This window comes from Heliangelus exortis, chromosome 10 (assembly GCF_036169615.1).
Source record: "Heliangelus exortis chromosome 10, bHelExo1.hap1, whole genome shotgun sequence".
Lineage (NCBI taxonomy): Eukaryota > Metazoa > Chordata > Aves > Apodiformes > Trochilidae > Heliangelus > Heliangelus exortis.
Genome location: NC_092431.1, coordinates 10,655,150 through 10,670,773, shown reverse-complemented (window position 1 = coordinate 10,670,773; position 15,624 = coordinate 10,655,150). Strand labels below are relative to the sequence as shown.

General features: G+C 41.8%; 1 protein-coding gene across 1 annotated transcript in view; it reads left to right on the top strand.

Annotated features, from left to right (window-relative positions):
- Nucleotides 1-7,713: 7,713 nt before the first annotated feature.
- The window catches only part of ARSJ (arylsulfatase family member J), a 48,202-nt gene continuing 40,291 nt past the window's right edge, over nucleotides 7,714-15,624 (top strand). Inside the window, exon 1 of the mRNA XM_071753423.1 lies at nucleotides 7,714-8,562. Within this exon, the coding sequence (XP_071609524.1) occupies nucleotides 8,186-8,562 (377 nt within the window). The 5' untranslated portion in view covers nucleotides 7,714-8,185. The remainder of the gene's footprint in view (nucleotides 8,563-15,624) is intronic.

Below are 15,624 nucleotides of genomic sequence, written 5' to 3'. Positions count from 1 at the left end.
CCTTTTGGTTCCTAAGCAGCACATGTCTGCCAAATTAGTTATCTCTTCACCTGGTGCTCTATGACACAAAATATACACTAACTCTGCTGAATGCTGTAAGCCATTTTAGTGTTGCAAGGATATTTTTTTCAAAAAGTTTTCCAGGCTTGGATCAATGTAAAAATCAATGTAAAAATGGTTAAATGCCACTTACATATATAAGTGCTGCATTAATTTTGGAGAATTAAGGATTTTCATCCAAGATTCTAGAAAAACTAGTGCCTGCATCAAAAAAGGCACATGCAGTAGTTATTCATAGCAAGCAATTGTCCTGGTTTGGGCCAGGATAAGGGTGATTTTCTGTCTTGTACTTTTGCTTTTAGCTAAGTCTCTTGTAAGTAGTTGCACTTGCTGAAATTAACAGCAAGTTTCTCAGACAGTGTGTGTTTCTAGGACTGATAGCACTGGATGTTTATAGTTACTGCTAGAGACTGGTATGCAGAGCCAAGGACACTGCTCAGCTCTGAAGAAAACATAAAGAGGTCCCACCTGCATCCCTCCTTTGGGGAGGAACAGACAAGATAGATGCCAGAATTGACCAAACAGAGTATTCCATCCCATATACGTCATCCTCAGTATAAATTTGAGGGATCACGAGGGCCAAGCCAGATTTCCTGATTTCCTGCTTCCAGCTTCCGGCTGCCTGCCCTTCCTACCTTTCCTGCTTCCATTCCTTCACCCGGCATCCTGGAAGGATCCCGTCCGTTCGTCTGCCTGTGCTCCTGATCCATGCCAGCCCTTATCTGTGTGTTCCTGCCTCCAGTTCCCAACTGCTGCCAACTCCAGGAGTCCAGCCTGGACTTTCCCAGAGCTGCCCTGCAGCCTCGGTGGTGACGTGAGAGCTATTGGGGGAAAGGGGGGAGGAATGTGGTATCCATTTTCTTGTATATTTGTATATATTTATTAATTTTTCCTATTTATCATTACTGTTTCATTAAAGTTGTGTAGTTTAGTTTCCAACCCATAAGTCTCTCTCCCTTATTCTCTCTCCTTTCTTATCAGGGAGGAGAGAGAGATTAATAGAGAGCGTCTGTTACTCGGTTTAATTGCTGGGCCAGTGTTAAACCGTGACAGCAATATAGTAAGAAAAGGGAAACTTCCAGAAGCTTTGAACCCAGTATCTTCTTTAACAGGAGTTCCAGCAGTTGCATAGACTGAAAATTCTGTAGATTCTTAAGAGGTGAGCAACTGCTAAAACATTTTGAGGCAGGACAAAACTATGAATATCAAAGAGGTATTCATATCAAAGCAGAAAATCTGTCACCATTTTTAAACACATCTGAAAGGCTGAAACCATTATTTGCTGTATTTCCAAAAGAACTAAGGAGAACCACAGACAGAAGTGTAACGTTATACTATGAGGACAAAGAATGAAGATTGTGATAAACACATCTGTGAAAAATCTTTCCCATTGCCCTCCAGGTGAGCTCAGGACAGTTACTATAGGAAGTACTTGTAAGTGTATCCAAACATATTTGTATATGATTGTTTTATATGGTTGTATTATGTGTATATAATTATATACATATGTATATATATGTGTGTGTATACATAAGTATATTGTCTTATATGTTTTATATGATTGTATTATCTTGTAACCTCCCTTTTGGGCATGCACATCTGGTTGAACTATGGGACCCTCTGAATTTTTTTTTTTTTATTGCTAATCATCATAAGGTATAATTAAAAATTATTACCAAAGTAATATCTGATATGTGTAAAGTTTTATATGTGTGACCTGAACTTGTATTTGGTACATCAGTGAGTCATCCAAATGCCATTTGTAGTATTTAACACCTATTTAAAACACCCTGAGCCTTACAAACACATTCTTCCTTCTGAAGACCATGCACTATTCCAAGTTGAACGCATGACCATTACAAAGAGACAGCTTTGTTGCAGCTGTACACCCATAACCTTGAAATCAAATACTTAACAAGGCCAAAAGCAATGCTGAGAATTCTGTTTTGCTGCACTTGTACCCTTTTTTCCAAGCTGATATCTGAAAAAATGCTTTGTGACTGACAGGCGGTTGGTAAAACACTTGTGACAGGCTGTGGTATTACCCCGCGTATATCAGAGAAGGGTTGTGGGTTTTTTCTTTACAAATAGAAAATGTTCTATTCCACTGTAAAACCTTACTTTTTTTTTTTTTTTAACTTCACTTTACTTTGAGAAGACCCAGACTGTATAAATTTTCTAGATTTATGTTACATCTCAAGGTCATGCCTTGTCCCAGTTCTCCTGCTCCGCCCTTTTTAACTGCACTAAAATTAAGATAAGATTTAAACAAGACAGATGACCCTGTGGGTAAAAAATTGTGATCTGCAAACAAATGAGAGCATTCCCTGTGTAGTGTTTGTGGCAAGGAAACTATGTTTGAGAGTATAGCTGCTCTCTGAGAAAAAGATTTTAATGTTGGCGTGCCAAAGCTTCCAAGCAAGTAACACGTTGATGGCTATGGCAGCCTCTAAATACACACTGCAACCTAGTCAGATTATTTGGCTCTTCAGGAACTCAGTAAAGCCAGAAAAATGTCCACACTCCCTACTCACTAACATCCAGACTAAGAGAAAAAAAAAACAAAACAAAGGAGATTTTGTGTCTACATTTGTTTTTGAGGTTAAAGGCAACCTTAACTGAGAACTAGAATTGTTGAATTGAAACCCACCAGCAGTGCTTGTGTTAGTGGTAGGGGAAAGGATCTCTGGCCAAGGAGGCTTCCTGTGTTTTGATGACCATATCAGAGATGTGGGTCCATGGCCAAGCACGGGCACAGCTGTGACAGACCAAGCAAGTTCCAGAAATCTTGCTCACTGCTCAGTCCTAAGCAGTGTCGGGGGTGGTGTTCAGAAACATGTGTCAGGGAGCTGTTCCATTGCCCATGCAAAATAAATTATGTCCTCAACCTTGAGGCTGCAAAACTCTAGTTTGCTATGAAAACTAATGAGTGAATAGAAGGTATAAATGCAGCAAATGCAGCTCCCTTGCTTCATAACTGATAAGTAGATCTAACTACCACGTAGTGGCATAGCCACATCATGTTGGGAGGGGTTATATCATCCTTAATGTGACAGAACTGTGTGACTGTGTTTTCTTTCATCAAGGACCTTCCCTGGAATCTGCTACTAAACCATCTCCTTTTCCTCAGGAATCACATTAGGTAGCATATCCTCCACTGTCTGTTTCCAGAAGCAGTAGTTTCGGCAGGACTATACAAATCTAAAGGCTTGATTCTGATTAATTTTGGATCATGAACTTTACATAACTGGGCAATAATAGGGTCCTCTGGGAAGGCAAACACCAGCTCTAAAGCTCTATTGTTTCAGTCATCACAAGGATGGACATGAGTTTTATATCTAAGGTCAAGCCCTAAATTTCCAGAGTGACTTTATTGGCATCAGTTGAGTGGCTGCATGTTTACATCGCTGTAGGGAGCTGAGATCAGAATCTGGACCTTTGCCTATGAAATGTGGCAGGAGATTGAGGAAAATCTGTGTTAAATATAGAATAATTTAACAGTGAAGTTCTGGTTATGTCATCATAATGCAGTGAGTAAGTCATGGGTGGAGTCTGATAATTTGCAAGTAGCATGCCTGTAAAGTAATTAGCAGGATCCACCACTGAAAGCAAAGGGAATGATGTCAGTCCCATGACACACTAGGTTTTTATTCATTTTTCTAATACTCTGTTTTCAGTGATGAGTGCCTGGCAAAAGCACAGCATCCACCTGGGAAGCAGAATACAGTGAAGTCCTGCTTTTTCCCTTCCCTGCTAGGAAGGTACAAGTAGGACAAGGGTGAGAAAAATTTACCAGGGTGAAAGGAAATGCCTGGTTACATTTCCTGCTCTTGGAAGCAAGAAGAATATGGACTCTGTGTGTAGGCCAAAGCCTGCTTTGCTGTTGCTATAGGTGTAGTTGTTTAGATAAAAGTAACAGTGCAAAAAGCAGTTCCTGAAGCATACAAAGATTTCTGGCCTCAGGCATAACCAGGAAGAGCACTGGAATGCACATCCTGGATTGCAACCTTTCTTCTTACTGATAGCTTTGACTGGAAGGCAAGAAGAAATGTGTAGTCTCCAACTAGTAAGAATTATCTATGATTGAACTAAGTGTTTGAAGAACAGTTACAATGTCAGCATAGGAGTGTTAGCACTTGAAGCTATTTTTTCCTACAAACTCGTGTTCCCAAGACCTCATATACCACTATTCCTGCTTCTCTTGAACTCAGAGCAAGTTTCCCTCTCAGGATGTGCAGTGGCACAAAAAATGACAGATGGCACCTTTCAGACTTGACTCGCTGCTCCCACTGGAGCCATGTGTCAATCTCCTTCCTCACCACAGGAGTGTCTTGTTTCCAGAGCTGTTGACAGGCAGGGCTAGGTAGGGCAAAGAAAGAAAACAGAACATGTGTTATCTTCCTTTTTTGAAAACATTTTTATCTGCATCCTCTAAGGTGTGTCTCTTTTTAAAACAACTTTCCACCCCCCCAAAAAAACAACAAAACAAGACAAAAAGTCTTTAGATTCCCTGTTCCCTCAACCTTATGCTGCCCACCAACAAGCAGCCTGTTAGTGAGGAGGGAACAGAAGCAGAGCTGTGACTTCGAGACATAGCCCTGAATCCCATCTCCTGGGGCCATCCCTCAGAATCCAGGCTTGGGACAGAATCTTCTTCAACAAGACTAATTCTTTGTTGTGCTCTTTGTTCTCTGTCCTGACTGGCTTTGAAGGAACAGTTTAATTTTTCAACTTTCTAAAGCTGCTCTGTTCTTGAGCTTATATGTGTGTCAAATGTGTCTCAGAAGCAGAAGTTAAATGTTAGTCCCCTCTGAACCAACAAGAAAAGGGCATGTTTAACTGTTACGGCAAGCCCTTCTCTCGGGGACACGGCTCTTCTCCAGGGCTCTCTTGCCATCTCTCTTCCCAGGCGTCTCTCTGCATCCTCTTCTGTTTCTGGGAGCATGCCTTTTATTCTGCCCTTCAGCTCCGCCCATTTCCGGCTGGGGCAGGCCCTAATTATTGGGCACAGCTGGGCCTAAGCTCCCAGTCCATTATCGGCGACACCTGGTGACTTGTGGTTCTCACTACATTTAACAGCCCTTATCTGGACTGAAGACATCTGAGGTGAGCCTTCAGCTAACTCATCCTCTCTGCCCATGTTTAGCTGAGTTATCATGTTCTCAACACATGCAGAGACTGCTTAACAACTACTGAAAGTGCAAAGTTTTCTAATGGTTTAATAAATTCAATTTTAACTACTGTATATTTGAATTAATATATTCACTGCCCTCAGGTTTAAATGCTTATGGAAGTTCTGTATTTATTTTCTCCGTAAGGGAAATGCACTCCCCTCAGCTTTCACAAACCTTCTATGCCTTTCACTGAGCATGCTGAATGAGCTGTGTAAGTCATTCTTGCATTTCCTGAACTGCACAAGTATTTTCTTACTTGGAATATTAATAGCATGCTATCTTCCAGCACATTATCTTCCAAGACCTCTTTAGGTGAAGGTCAGCCAAGTATTTTGCTGAAATAAGCCTACTACTGTTTTTGCAAAAGTGGAAAAAATCAATCAAATAAAAAGTTTCATTGGGCCTATAAGGAAAGAAAGCCAAGTTTATAGATGCCTGATAGAGATTGCCCTTGATGGTTTTCCATGGTAGTTCGGTGGTGACTGACAGGGTTTAGTACAGCTAACAGGCACTGCCATAAGGCAGCACCGGAAAATTGAAGGCTGTGTTGTTCTGTTTGTTTCATTTACTATTCAAACAGTTTCTAAACTCTCTTTGATATGATTCTGTAGTTCTGCTTACTGATGTTGGTCACTTACTCAGGAATGAGCCCCTTTCCAGTCTCCCACCAAGCTGAATCTTGGATGAACATATTTTGATTAAATAAGCAAATCATATATAGCTAGTTATAGGTAATTGTATGTGGATATCATACATGTACTGTGGTAGCTGGTGTTTGATATTTTTAAAAACAGAAAACCAACATTATTTAAAAAAATAACAATAACTACTTGAAAATAGGAATACATTTGATCATATGTTTAGTGTGATGCTTTAATGTTTGTCTGGGTCCATGGTGCAATTACTGTTTATATGCAAAGGACATCAGGTTTTGGTTGCCATTTGGTAATAGATGGGTTAAAGGCAAAACAGCATTACTAATCCAATTTGCTTTGGTAGTTTTAGAGAGAATTTAAAAGAATGTAGAGAATTCTTTTAAAGGGAATGTCATTTCAGTATATGAAAATTTAAGGCTTTCTTCAGTTTAAGGTTTTGGAGGTTTGTTTTGTTTTGGGGTTTTTTTGCAGAAAAGAGCTTGAGTTGTATGTGCTGTAAAGTTTTTCTGATTTCAGGAAAGATGTTCTTCCTCAGGAGTTAAACTGTGTAGCTTTTGAAAAGTAGATGCAATGTTATCGATAGCATTTTCCATTGTGCCAAAGCCCTCCAATAGCACGTTAAAATCACTAAATCTACTTACTTCCACATAATCCCTGCTGCAACATTGTAAAATGCAGCATGAGGCTTAGTTATCTCCAAACAACTCTTCTTCAACAGACGTTTCTGTTCACAGGGACAGAACAGGGACATTTCTGTTCACATTAGGTCACACAAAATAACTTAGATTAAACTTGAAGTTCCTTCAAGATAGCATGACTGATTTGTTTCTCTCCAGGACAAGGACACCAAGAATTGTTACTAACTGTATTATAGTTTCAGACATCTAAGCAGGCAAAATCCAGCCTCTCCAGAATGTTACTGGAGATACTTAAAGTGTGTAAGCCAACATTTGACAGCTAGTAGGCACACTATGCATTTTGTCCAAGCAGCTGTTTAAGAGTTAACGCTTTAGAAAATCTAGTTTGAGTAAAAGTTGTTCCTGTCATGATGACTCATGTTAGGCAGGTCAAACCTGTGCTTTTACTTCGATTTAGCCTCATTGGTGCATGAATGTTCGTTTCTGCCTGCTGCAGTGTCTTTCAGGACTGGGTGAAGTTGTACTTTGCAACTGCAGCACATTCTCACACTTTAACTCTTTTTTTTTTTTTTTTTTTTTTTTTTTTTTTTTTTTTTTTTTTAATGCTAGAACTTTGAAAAGGCACATTCCTCGCATTTCCCCCAGCCTTACAAGAGCTGGAAGGTTGGGGATTCAGGATTGGTTTGTGGCTGAAAACAAATCCGGTCCGTTCCAACCTTCCAGATGTTTGTGGCCATTTCAGAAACACTTAATATTTCGGTGTGTGTGTGCGTGCCAAACGACCACCGAGGATGACAGGGAAAGCTACCCTTTGCTACCCCTTGCAGCGGGGGGGGGCTCCCCTTCCGAAATGCGGGGGGCAGCAGGGGCTGCTACCGGCTGAGAAGGAGAGGGCAGGATAGAGAAGGAGGGAGGGGACGAAAGCAAGCACGACAGAAGTTGCCGGGGGACAGGCGCGGGCAGGAATTGGGTTTGCTGGGGGTCTGGCAGGGCTGAGCGAGGCTGCGTTTGCTCCCGGGGCCGCGGTGCCCTGCCCGCCGCCGGGGCCGTGCGCCGGGAGGGGGCGGAGAGAGGAGGGGAGGGGCGGGAGCGGCCCAGCAGGGGCCCGGCAGCTCCGGAGGGGGCGGGACGGTGTGCGTTGAGGGGCTCGGGGCGGGCGGGGAGGGTGGCCCAGCACCTACCGACCCGTCCCGACCCGACCCGACCCGACCCGTCGGGTGCCTCTCGTTGCCGGGACTCCCCGACTCTCCTCCCCGCCATGGGCACCGACCCCGGGACGGGCAGGCAACGGCGCCCCGGTGCGGGGCCGGAGGCGGGCCGAGGATGCTGTGACCCCCGGCGGGGCCCTGCCCACCCGGCCGGCGCCGGCAGCGGCTCCAGAGCCAGCCCCGGGCAGGGCGGCCCCCGCCGCCTCTCCCGCGGCAGCGGCTGAAGTTGTGGAAGTTGGCGGTAGCTGCGATAAGAGCGGCTCCTCCCCGCTCCCCGGCCCGGCGGGACCCCTGACGGTCCCTGCCTCCGCCTCAGAGACCGCTTCGGTTTGTTGGTTGGTTGGTCGTGGGGTTTTTTTGGTTTGGTTTGGTTTTGGGGTGTTTTTTGAGGGGGTTTATTATTATTATTCTTTTTCTCTTCTGAGTCGTTCTTGCTCCAGCCGAGGTGAATGGCCCGCGGTGAGTGCAGCTGGCCTCACCGCCTCAGCAAAGGGAAAATGCTGGCTGTGGGGGTTCTGGCCGGCCTCTCGCTGCTCAGCCTCCTCGCTTACGGCTACTTGTCCTGGGACAGACTCGGACTCGGACCCGGAGAGAAGGAGGCGACGAGGAGCGAGCTGGGAGAGGAGCTGGGGATCGGCGCCCCCAGCTCACAGCCTCACATCATCTTCATCCTGGCTGATGATCAGGGATTCAGAGACGTAGGGTACCACGGATCGGAGATCAGGACACCCACTCTGGACAAGCTAGCTGCTGAAGGGGTTAAACTGGAGAACTATTATGTTCAGCCTATGTGCACACCATCCAGAAGCCAATTTATCACTGGAAAGTAAGTTTACTACTACTTCATCATTCACTCACCAGCTTAAACGCTGTCCCTGTTGAAGAGAGCCTGGGTTGAATTTGGCTAGGTACACCTCTGACTTAGCCTGTGGCCAGAGAGGTGACCTTCTGATTCACTTGGTTTGAAATAGTGAAGTAAAAACTCGCGCTCTGTGAGCCAATAAGGAGTCAGTGCTGTGAGCTGCCCCTGCTGTGGTACATGTATTTTACTGCTAACATACGTGCTGGTTGTCAAGTGCTGCTGCTCTTACAGGAAAGGGATCAGCTTAGATTTTCTGTGCAGTTTCAGAGTGGGTTATAGGAGGAGACCATCTCAGGGAACTGAAAGTGTTACTTTTCCTCTGATACATTCCTTGCAGTCTGCACATTGGGTCACAGGTCTCAATGAACTTTGACTTAACATGAGTTCTCTCTGAGCATTATATTGAATTTATGAAAGAGTTCCCCAAGGTGTCACTTGGGGATGAGTGCAGGGAATGCAGGCTCTTTCAGGATCAGCTGCAGGATCTCTCGTGCCATGATGTTATCACTGCTTTGCAAATGATTAGAAAATTCTGTCTTAAGTTACAAAAATAGGTGCCTTTTACAAATGGTAAAAACCAGGGGTTGGTGTTGTGTACCTTGCTGTCTCAGCTAAATTGTGCTTTATTGTGGTCTATTAAGTAAACAACCAGTTACCCAACCCAAGTGCCATCTTACATGTGAAGGTTAGTAAAGGGGGAGGGGGGGTATGCATATGAACTGTAGGAATGGTTCCCCAGTATCTCCAAGTGGGGACACATTTACTCTGTAACAAACCCACACACACACCTTGGTTCTGCTTAGCTTAACTCCCTTTGACAGAAACAGAGAACTCTTAAAAAAGCAAAAAACAAAAAACAAAATGAAAGGGGAAAAGTTACTTAGCTTAAGTGTAAACAGGAACAAAGGAATGTTAATACTGCTGGTAAAAGAAACACATGTTTAAGTAAAACAAGTGACTAGCCTGGTGTCTTGCATCTCCATATGGTAGAGCTGGAGATGATTCCTGGTCTCGGCCTAGTTCCCAGACTTCTTGCAAGATTTGCACGGAGAGCTGACACGTTATCTAGAGCAAGATTTTCTCTGTGCAGTTTTGGTTTTGTTTTTTTTTTCTTTATGTGGAGTGATCATAAATTGTTTTGAGGTACCTACTTGTTCATTCACAAGAAGATTGTTGCCCTGCGGCAACTAAATTAACAGCTTACCAGGGAAATGTGTATCAGGATAGCGTTTAACATGTCTTGGTTGCCTTTAAAGCTGTGCAGCAGTTGGAAGCAAAGACCTGTGCCAGCAGCGTGTAGCCAGCCAGCTTTCTGAGGACAGTGGTTTGGGAACCAGTGCTTTCCAAAGGGAATGTCATGCTGCGCAACAATGACTCATGCAGTGGCTGGAGGAATGGGACGACTGGGTTCCAGGAGGACCAGGGTGCTGTGTTGGCTCTTGGAAGCTGTGAGGCTGTCTAAACATGAAAGAGAATAAAAGTAAAGTAAGGAGTTACAGTTATTCAGTTTAACTATTTTAATTCTTGGTTAAAGATGGGGCAGTTTGTGAGTGAATATATACTAATAAAAAAAGACAGACATGTTCTGAGGACCTTTTTCATTGGCTCACCAGGCAGAAATGGCTCTGCAAGTCTGCCTACTTTGGTTTTGGAACCTTTTACAGGAAAAAAGAAATTTGCTTATATTTCATTTTTATTTTATTAGTTTGCTGGTTTAAAACCTTTAGAACATTTTTTTTTCATGTCCTGTTTTTGGGAAAAAAGAGCAGCAAAGAGAAAGAACTGCCTCACATGACTTAGAAAAATGGGTGAGGGATTAGCAGGCTTGGGGAGAGTATTAAGGCAGAGAGGCAATTGAGAGGATACCATTATCCATTTTGGCTGCAGATAAATGGAAGTGATAACTACTTTTAAGGCTTCTGTACTAGAGGTGGCCTAATTAAAATGCCAGGACTCAGAAACTTCTAATGCAGGAGAAGTACTGGTATTTCTTGAATTTCCAAATGGATAAAAGGTTGCTGGTCCACTGAAGGGTCACCTGGATGCTCTGTGCCTACCAATACACGTAACTGTGCTTAGCATGTTCCAAACATTACCTGATCTATGAAAAAGAGGGGGACTTGTGTACACCAGACTCATTAAGGGGCACTGACTCACGTTGCCAGGTGGAAGTTTGACTTCAACCAAAGAGACTTGGACTGCTTCAGATTCTTCATGGGTCTCCAGTCAGTTGCTTCAAGGTTTGTGCTAGTAAAGAGACCTTTCTGTTGGTAGCTAGTGGATGAGTATAGGGAAGGAGGAGGTTACCTCTTTCCCCCTTCACTCCCACAAAAGCTGTTGCTTTTAGGCTAATAGCAAGGCAAGCTTCCACAGCTTTTTCTTTTGGGGCTTTATTGATGTGTGGGGAGGGGGCTGCAGCTGATCTGAATCTTGGGAACCAAGAAGAGAAGTGTGAGCCAGTGGGCTGAGTGCCACGTGTGATGTGCTCTCCCAGCCGGCTGAGCAGGGGCCTAGGCAGGGAGGTGAGGGAAGGGACGTGGCTCTTGGTATGTGGCTCAGCCCATGCTCCACAGCTGCAAAACTGACACGGCACAAGTGACCCTGGCAAGAGAGTTTGTTCTGGCTCATGCTGCTCCTGGGACCACTGCAGTTCCTGCCTGAGCTCGTACAGCTGGACTAAAAATTTGGTGGGTTTCAGAGACTTATCCTAGTGCTGCTCTGTGCTGGTTGAGCAGGGCAGTGGCCTGCATGTACTCAAGAGGTTTTTGACCTGCTGATAAAGTGGAGAAAGACTTTTGGGTTTTGTTTATCTGTTTCTCCTAAAGGAAGGGAGCATAAGTTGCCCTCCAAATGAATTGTAAGACACATTATTTGTTTTCTCCTTGCAATGAATAGGCATGGCTCAATAAACTACACAATTGACACAGAATAGCTCGATATCTAGCTTTGCTGCTGAGGCAAAACCTATCTTACATGGCTACTGAGTAAGGTGAGAAGAAATTTTTATATGTGTGTATATCAACCATGCTGCAGTATCCTTAAGATCGTTAGGACATGGGTGCGGTACACGAAGTAGCTAAACTAAAATGCTACTTTTTAACTCATCCATGAAAGAAATGGAAAATATACATGTTTCTGTTGTTTATGATTTACATAGAACATAAAAAATAATGGCTCAGACTTCAAATCTTCAAGTTCTTCCCCCTTGGAAATGGGGTTAAGAGCACACAAGGATACTCAGCCTCTGCCTAGCAGCTGGCTGGCCAAGGACTTACTGTGTTAGCTGTTGTATCTGTGTGCTTAATAGCCATGATGACTTTTCATTGCATAGATAATCATGTAGACCAGTTTGGTAGTACTGTTTAAGAACATTTTGATTAATGGACGAATGCAAGCCATGTAACATACTAAGAAAATCTAAGGTTATTTAATGCATGAAGTTTTCTGCATGTGCGTTTATGTAAGTGGATTGAGATGAGGTGTAGAGAGTATAAGATGAATTTGTCATGGTCACATGTGGTATTGCTTATTTAGATGTCTTTTTAAATTACATTATAATGAAGATACATCTCCCTTTTAAATGAATAGTTGTTGAAACATAGTGTGTTGATAGTTTCCCAGAGATTTTTAAGAACTTTTGAAAGTTTATTACCAAAATAATAACTCCTCAAAGAAGGAGTATTCCTTTGAGCTAGTGAGACAAAAAGACTATAAGCTTAGATGAACATCTGTTGGGGTAGCTGACCCAGTTCTATAGAGGGCATTATGCCGTGTAGTTGCATTTGCTGGAGTAATACTTAATTTAGAAAAGAAATTTGAGAAATAAGACTGACTGATAAGAAAAGAAGTAATCAAGATGTAGTATGCCATGTTGGGTTTTTTGGGTTGTTTTTTTTTTTTTTTTTTGGCATTATGTGGGTAACAGGCATCTACTTCATTCTTCTGGCTGCTGGTTTTCTGCTGACCATCAGACCTGTAAATTTAGGACCATTATATGCACTGGAATGCCTTTGAGCAGCAGAAAAGTTCCTGACCTACACAGGGGAAAGGATCTCTGTAGAAACCAGTGCATAGCTAGGGTTACAGATCACTAAGGAATCTGAACTCCATCTTGCAGGAAATGTTTATGAGTCATGGAAGCCCTGCATTAATCTCAAGAATGGGCTTTGCATAATTGATAGAATGTGCAGATTGAAGATGTTCAGAAATACTGAAGGTCTGGGGAATTAGTCTTTTTTTTACCCTTGAAATAAAAGGAAATACTGAGAATTCAGTTATTCAAAGCAGACACAAATAGACTGTATAATTAGTAGCCATATTTAAAGTGTTATTTTAATATAAATAATTCTGTTTTCTAGTAGAAATATTAGACATTTGTAAATTGATATAGCTACATATAGCTAGTTAGTATGTATTCTCTTGAGGGCATCCCTGTGCAGCATTACATATTTTACTGTTACAAAGTACAGTGTCTTGGCAAACTAGACAAACTTTGACAAATAGAAATAGAATAAAGTTCAAGTACTTTGATTTGAAATACTGAATTCTCGTGGTTCAGACTTCTTGGTAAGCTTTCTCTTTCCCTGCCTCCTGGGTGCATAGTGGCTGCAGCTTGCTGACACCGTCCCATTGAAGCAGCATTAGTGATCTCTGCTTCCTGTGCTGTCAAGGGGTAGAAGGTGGTCCTTCTGGCAACCCACTTCCACCATTCCTCCACCCAAGAATATTATAGTCACTTGTGATTGAAAAGGGGAAGGACCTTGCACTTGTAATACACCTTACCACATGCACTTACCGGTTTAGGATGTAGAATCTAGTCATGCAGAGAGGAAATCTAGTGTTTTAAAGTATTTAGTATATAGAAGAAATTTATAATACTAGAGAATAAATACTGGGAAATGTGCATAATACTCTACTGTATATATTCCCTGTTTTGTGGTTAAAATATGAAGGACTGCAGAATATCAGCCTTAGGTATTAAGAGGTAGACTGATGCTTTATCTGCTCTGAAGCAAAGAGACTTGGAAATCATTGGCCCTGAGTTTAGTCTGGTCAATGTTTCCATTAAAAAGCTGGATGATGAAATAAAATATTCTGGATAAATCTGCCACTAGGATAGGAGGGACTGCCAGCCATCACTGTAGTGATACTGAAAATAATTTTGACAAATTAGAGAAATCATTTGGAAAAAAGCAGAAATATAGTCAGCAGTGATAAATAGAAGATTGTGCTAAAGCAGGAATAACTTCAAAAGCAGAGGATGGTGAACAATTGCTTAGACAGCATTTCTATAGAAAAGTAGCTGGAATTAGGGTGAATCATGCACTGAATAGAAAGCCAACAGTGTCACACTTACAAAAAAGGCAAGGATCATACCAGTTTATATAAACTGAGGAGCCTAATAGGCTCCTGTCAGGCAGTCCTACTCTACAGCTGGAGCCCATGTGCCCAAACTTGGGCATCTCTCTCTAAGAGCAGTGTGTGTCATTGGAAAGTCTCCAGCTAAGGGTGATCAGATATATGAGAAAGATAACTGTGGACAGAAGATCAGAAGAAATGAAATTGCTCAGCCTAAAGAAGAGGGGAATGAGAAAGGACATGATGAGTCTTCAGTATTTTAAGAGACATGTAAAGATAAAGGGCAGTGTTTTGGTATCATGATGGATGGTACAAGAAATAAGGGCCTTTCCTGTGTAGAGAAAAAACTCCAGATTAGATAGCAGGGAAAGCTTTCAAATCCTAAAGATTGTGAAACACTGGAATAGCTGGCTTTGGGAAATTGCTGAGTTTATTCATTGGCAGTCATTAAGAACAGACAAGACAAATATGTCAGGAATGACATAATGTAGTTGAATCTGTCTTGGGGAAAAGGGTAGAACTGGATGGCTTCTCTTCCAGCTTGAATTCATCTGTGGCTCGTTTGAAGTACATATGAGCTACAGAAGGCGTCTGCAGGAGAGTGTTCATAAAATATTTTTAAACACTAGAAATGATTTCAGTGTTCATTCTGAGAGAAAATAGCCTGTGTGAATGTTTCATTTCAGTTTCCTCCTAGAAATTCCTGGTTCCTGTATCCTCGTTTTCTCTGAAAATTTTCAAGGCTTTCTCCCCCTAGGCCTTCATAACTCTTGCGATATGTAATTACTTATTTGTGCTTACTACTTTCAGGACAATTTGTGGGACTGCTGCCAAAGATGTTGATCTTTTTCCATGTTCTTGTTATGTCTTTCACTTAAGTTGACATATATATATATGTGTTTGTGCAGCATAGACAGCGAATTAAAAAATAATTAAATCCAAAAACTTCCTTTTCTTGCTTTTTCTGTCGCTGTGCTCTTCTCTGTTCTGCAGAAAATTAGATCCAGGTTGAGCTGCTCTATGGTCTCAAGCTGTAAGAAATCTGTTCATATCACAATAATTGCTCATGCATTTGGAGGGAGAAGTTGGAAAGGATTCAAATGATAAAGATAAAAAAACCTGAACATGAAAGAAGTAGCAAAGTGTAACACAGGTTGTGATAACTTTTTTTTGCATCAGTTTCTGATAAAATTTAAGAATGTTTTTCAGTAGTTTAGGTCAGCTGCCTGTAAGAGAAATGTAGGATTATCTGACATACACAACTAGTGAGATGATGGACATTTTTTTTCATTATCCAATTTATACAAAATTTCTGTTTGTAAATTATCAGTACTCTGAGGAGTTTAAGCTACAGATTGTAGCTTGTGGTTTGCGGTTTTTTTGGTTTTTTGTGTATGTTTGTTTCTTTCTTGGTGTAAGGGGTTTTTGGTTTTTTGTTTTTTTCTTTTTTCTCTTTTTTTCCTTTTTTCTCTTTTTTTCCTTTTTTCTCTTTTTTTCCTTTTTTCTCTTTTTTCTCTTTTTCTATCTTTTTTCTCTTTTTTCTTTTTTTTTCTTTTCTTTTTTTCTTTTCTTTTCTTCTTTTCTTCTTTTCTTCTTTTCTTCTTTTCTTCTTTTCTTCTTTTCTTCTTTCTTCTTTTTCTTCTTTTCTTCTTTTCTTCTTTTCTTCTT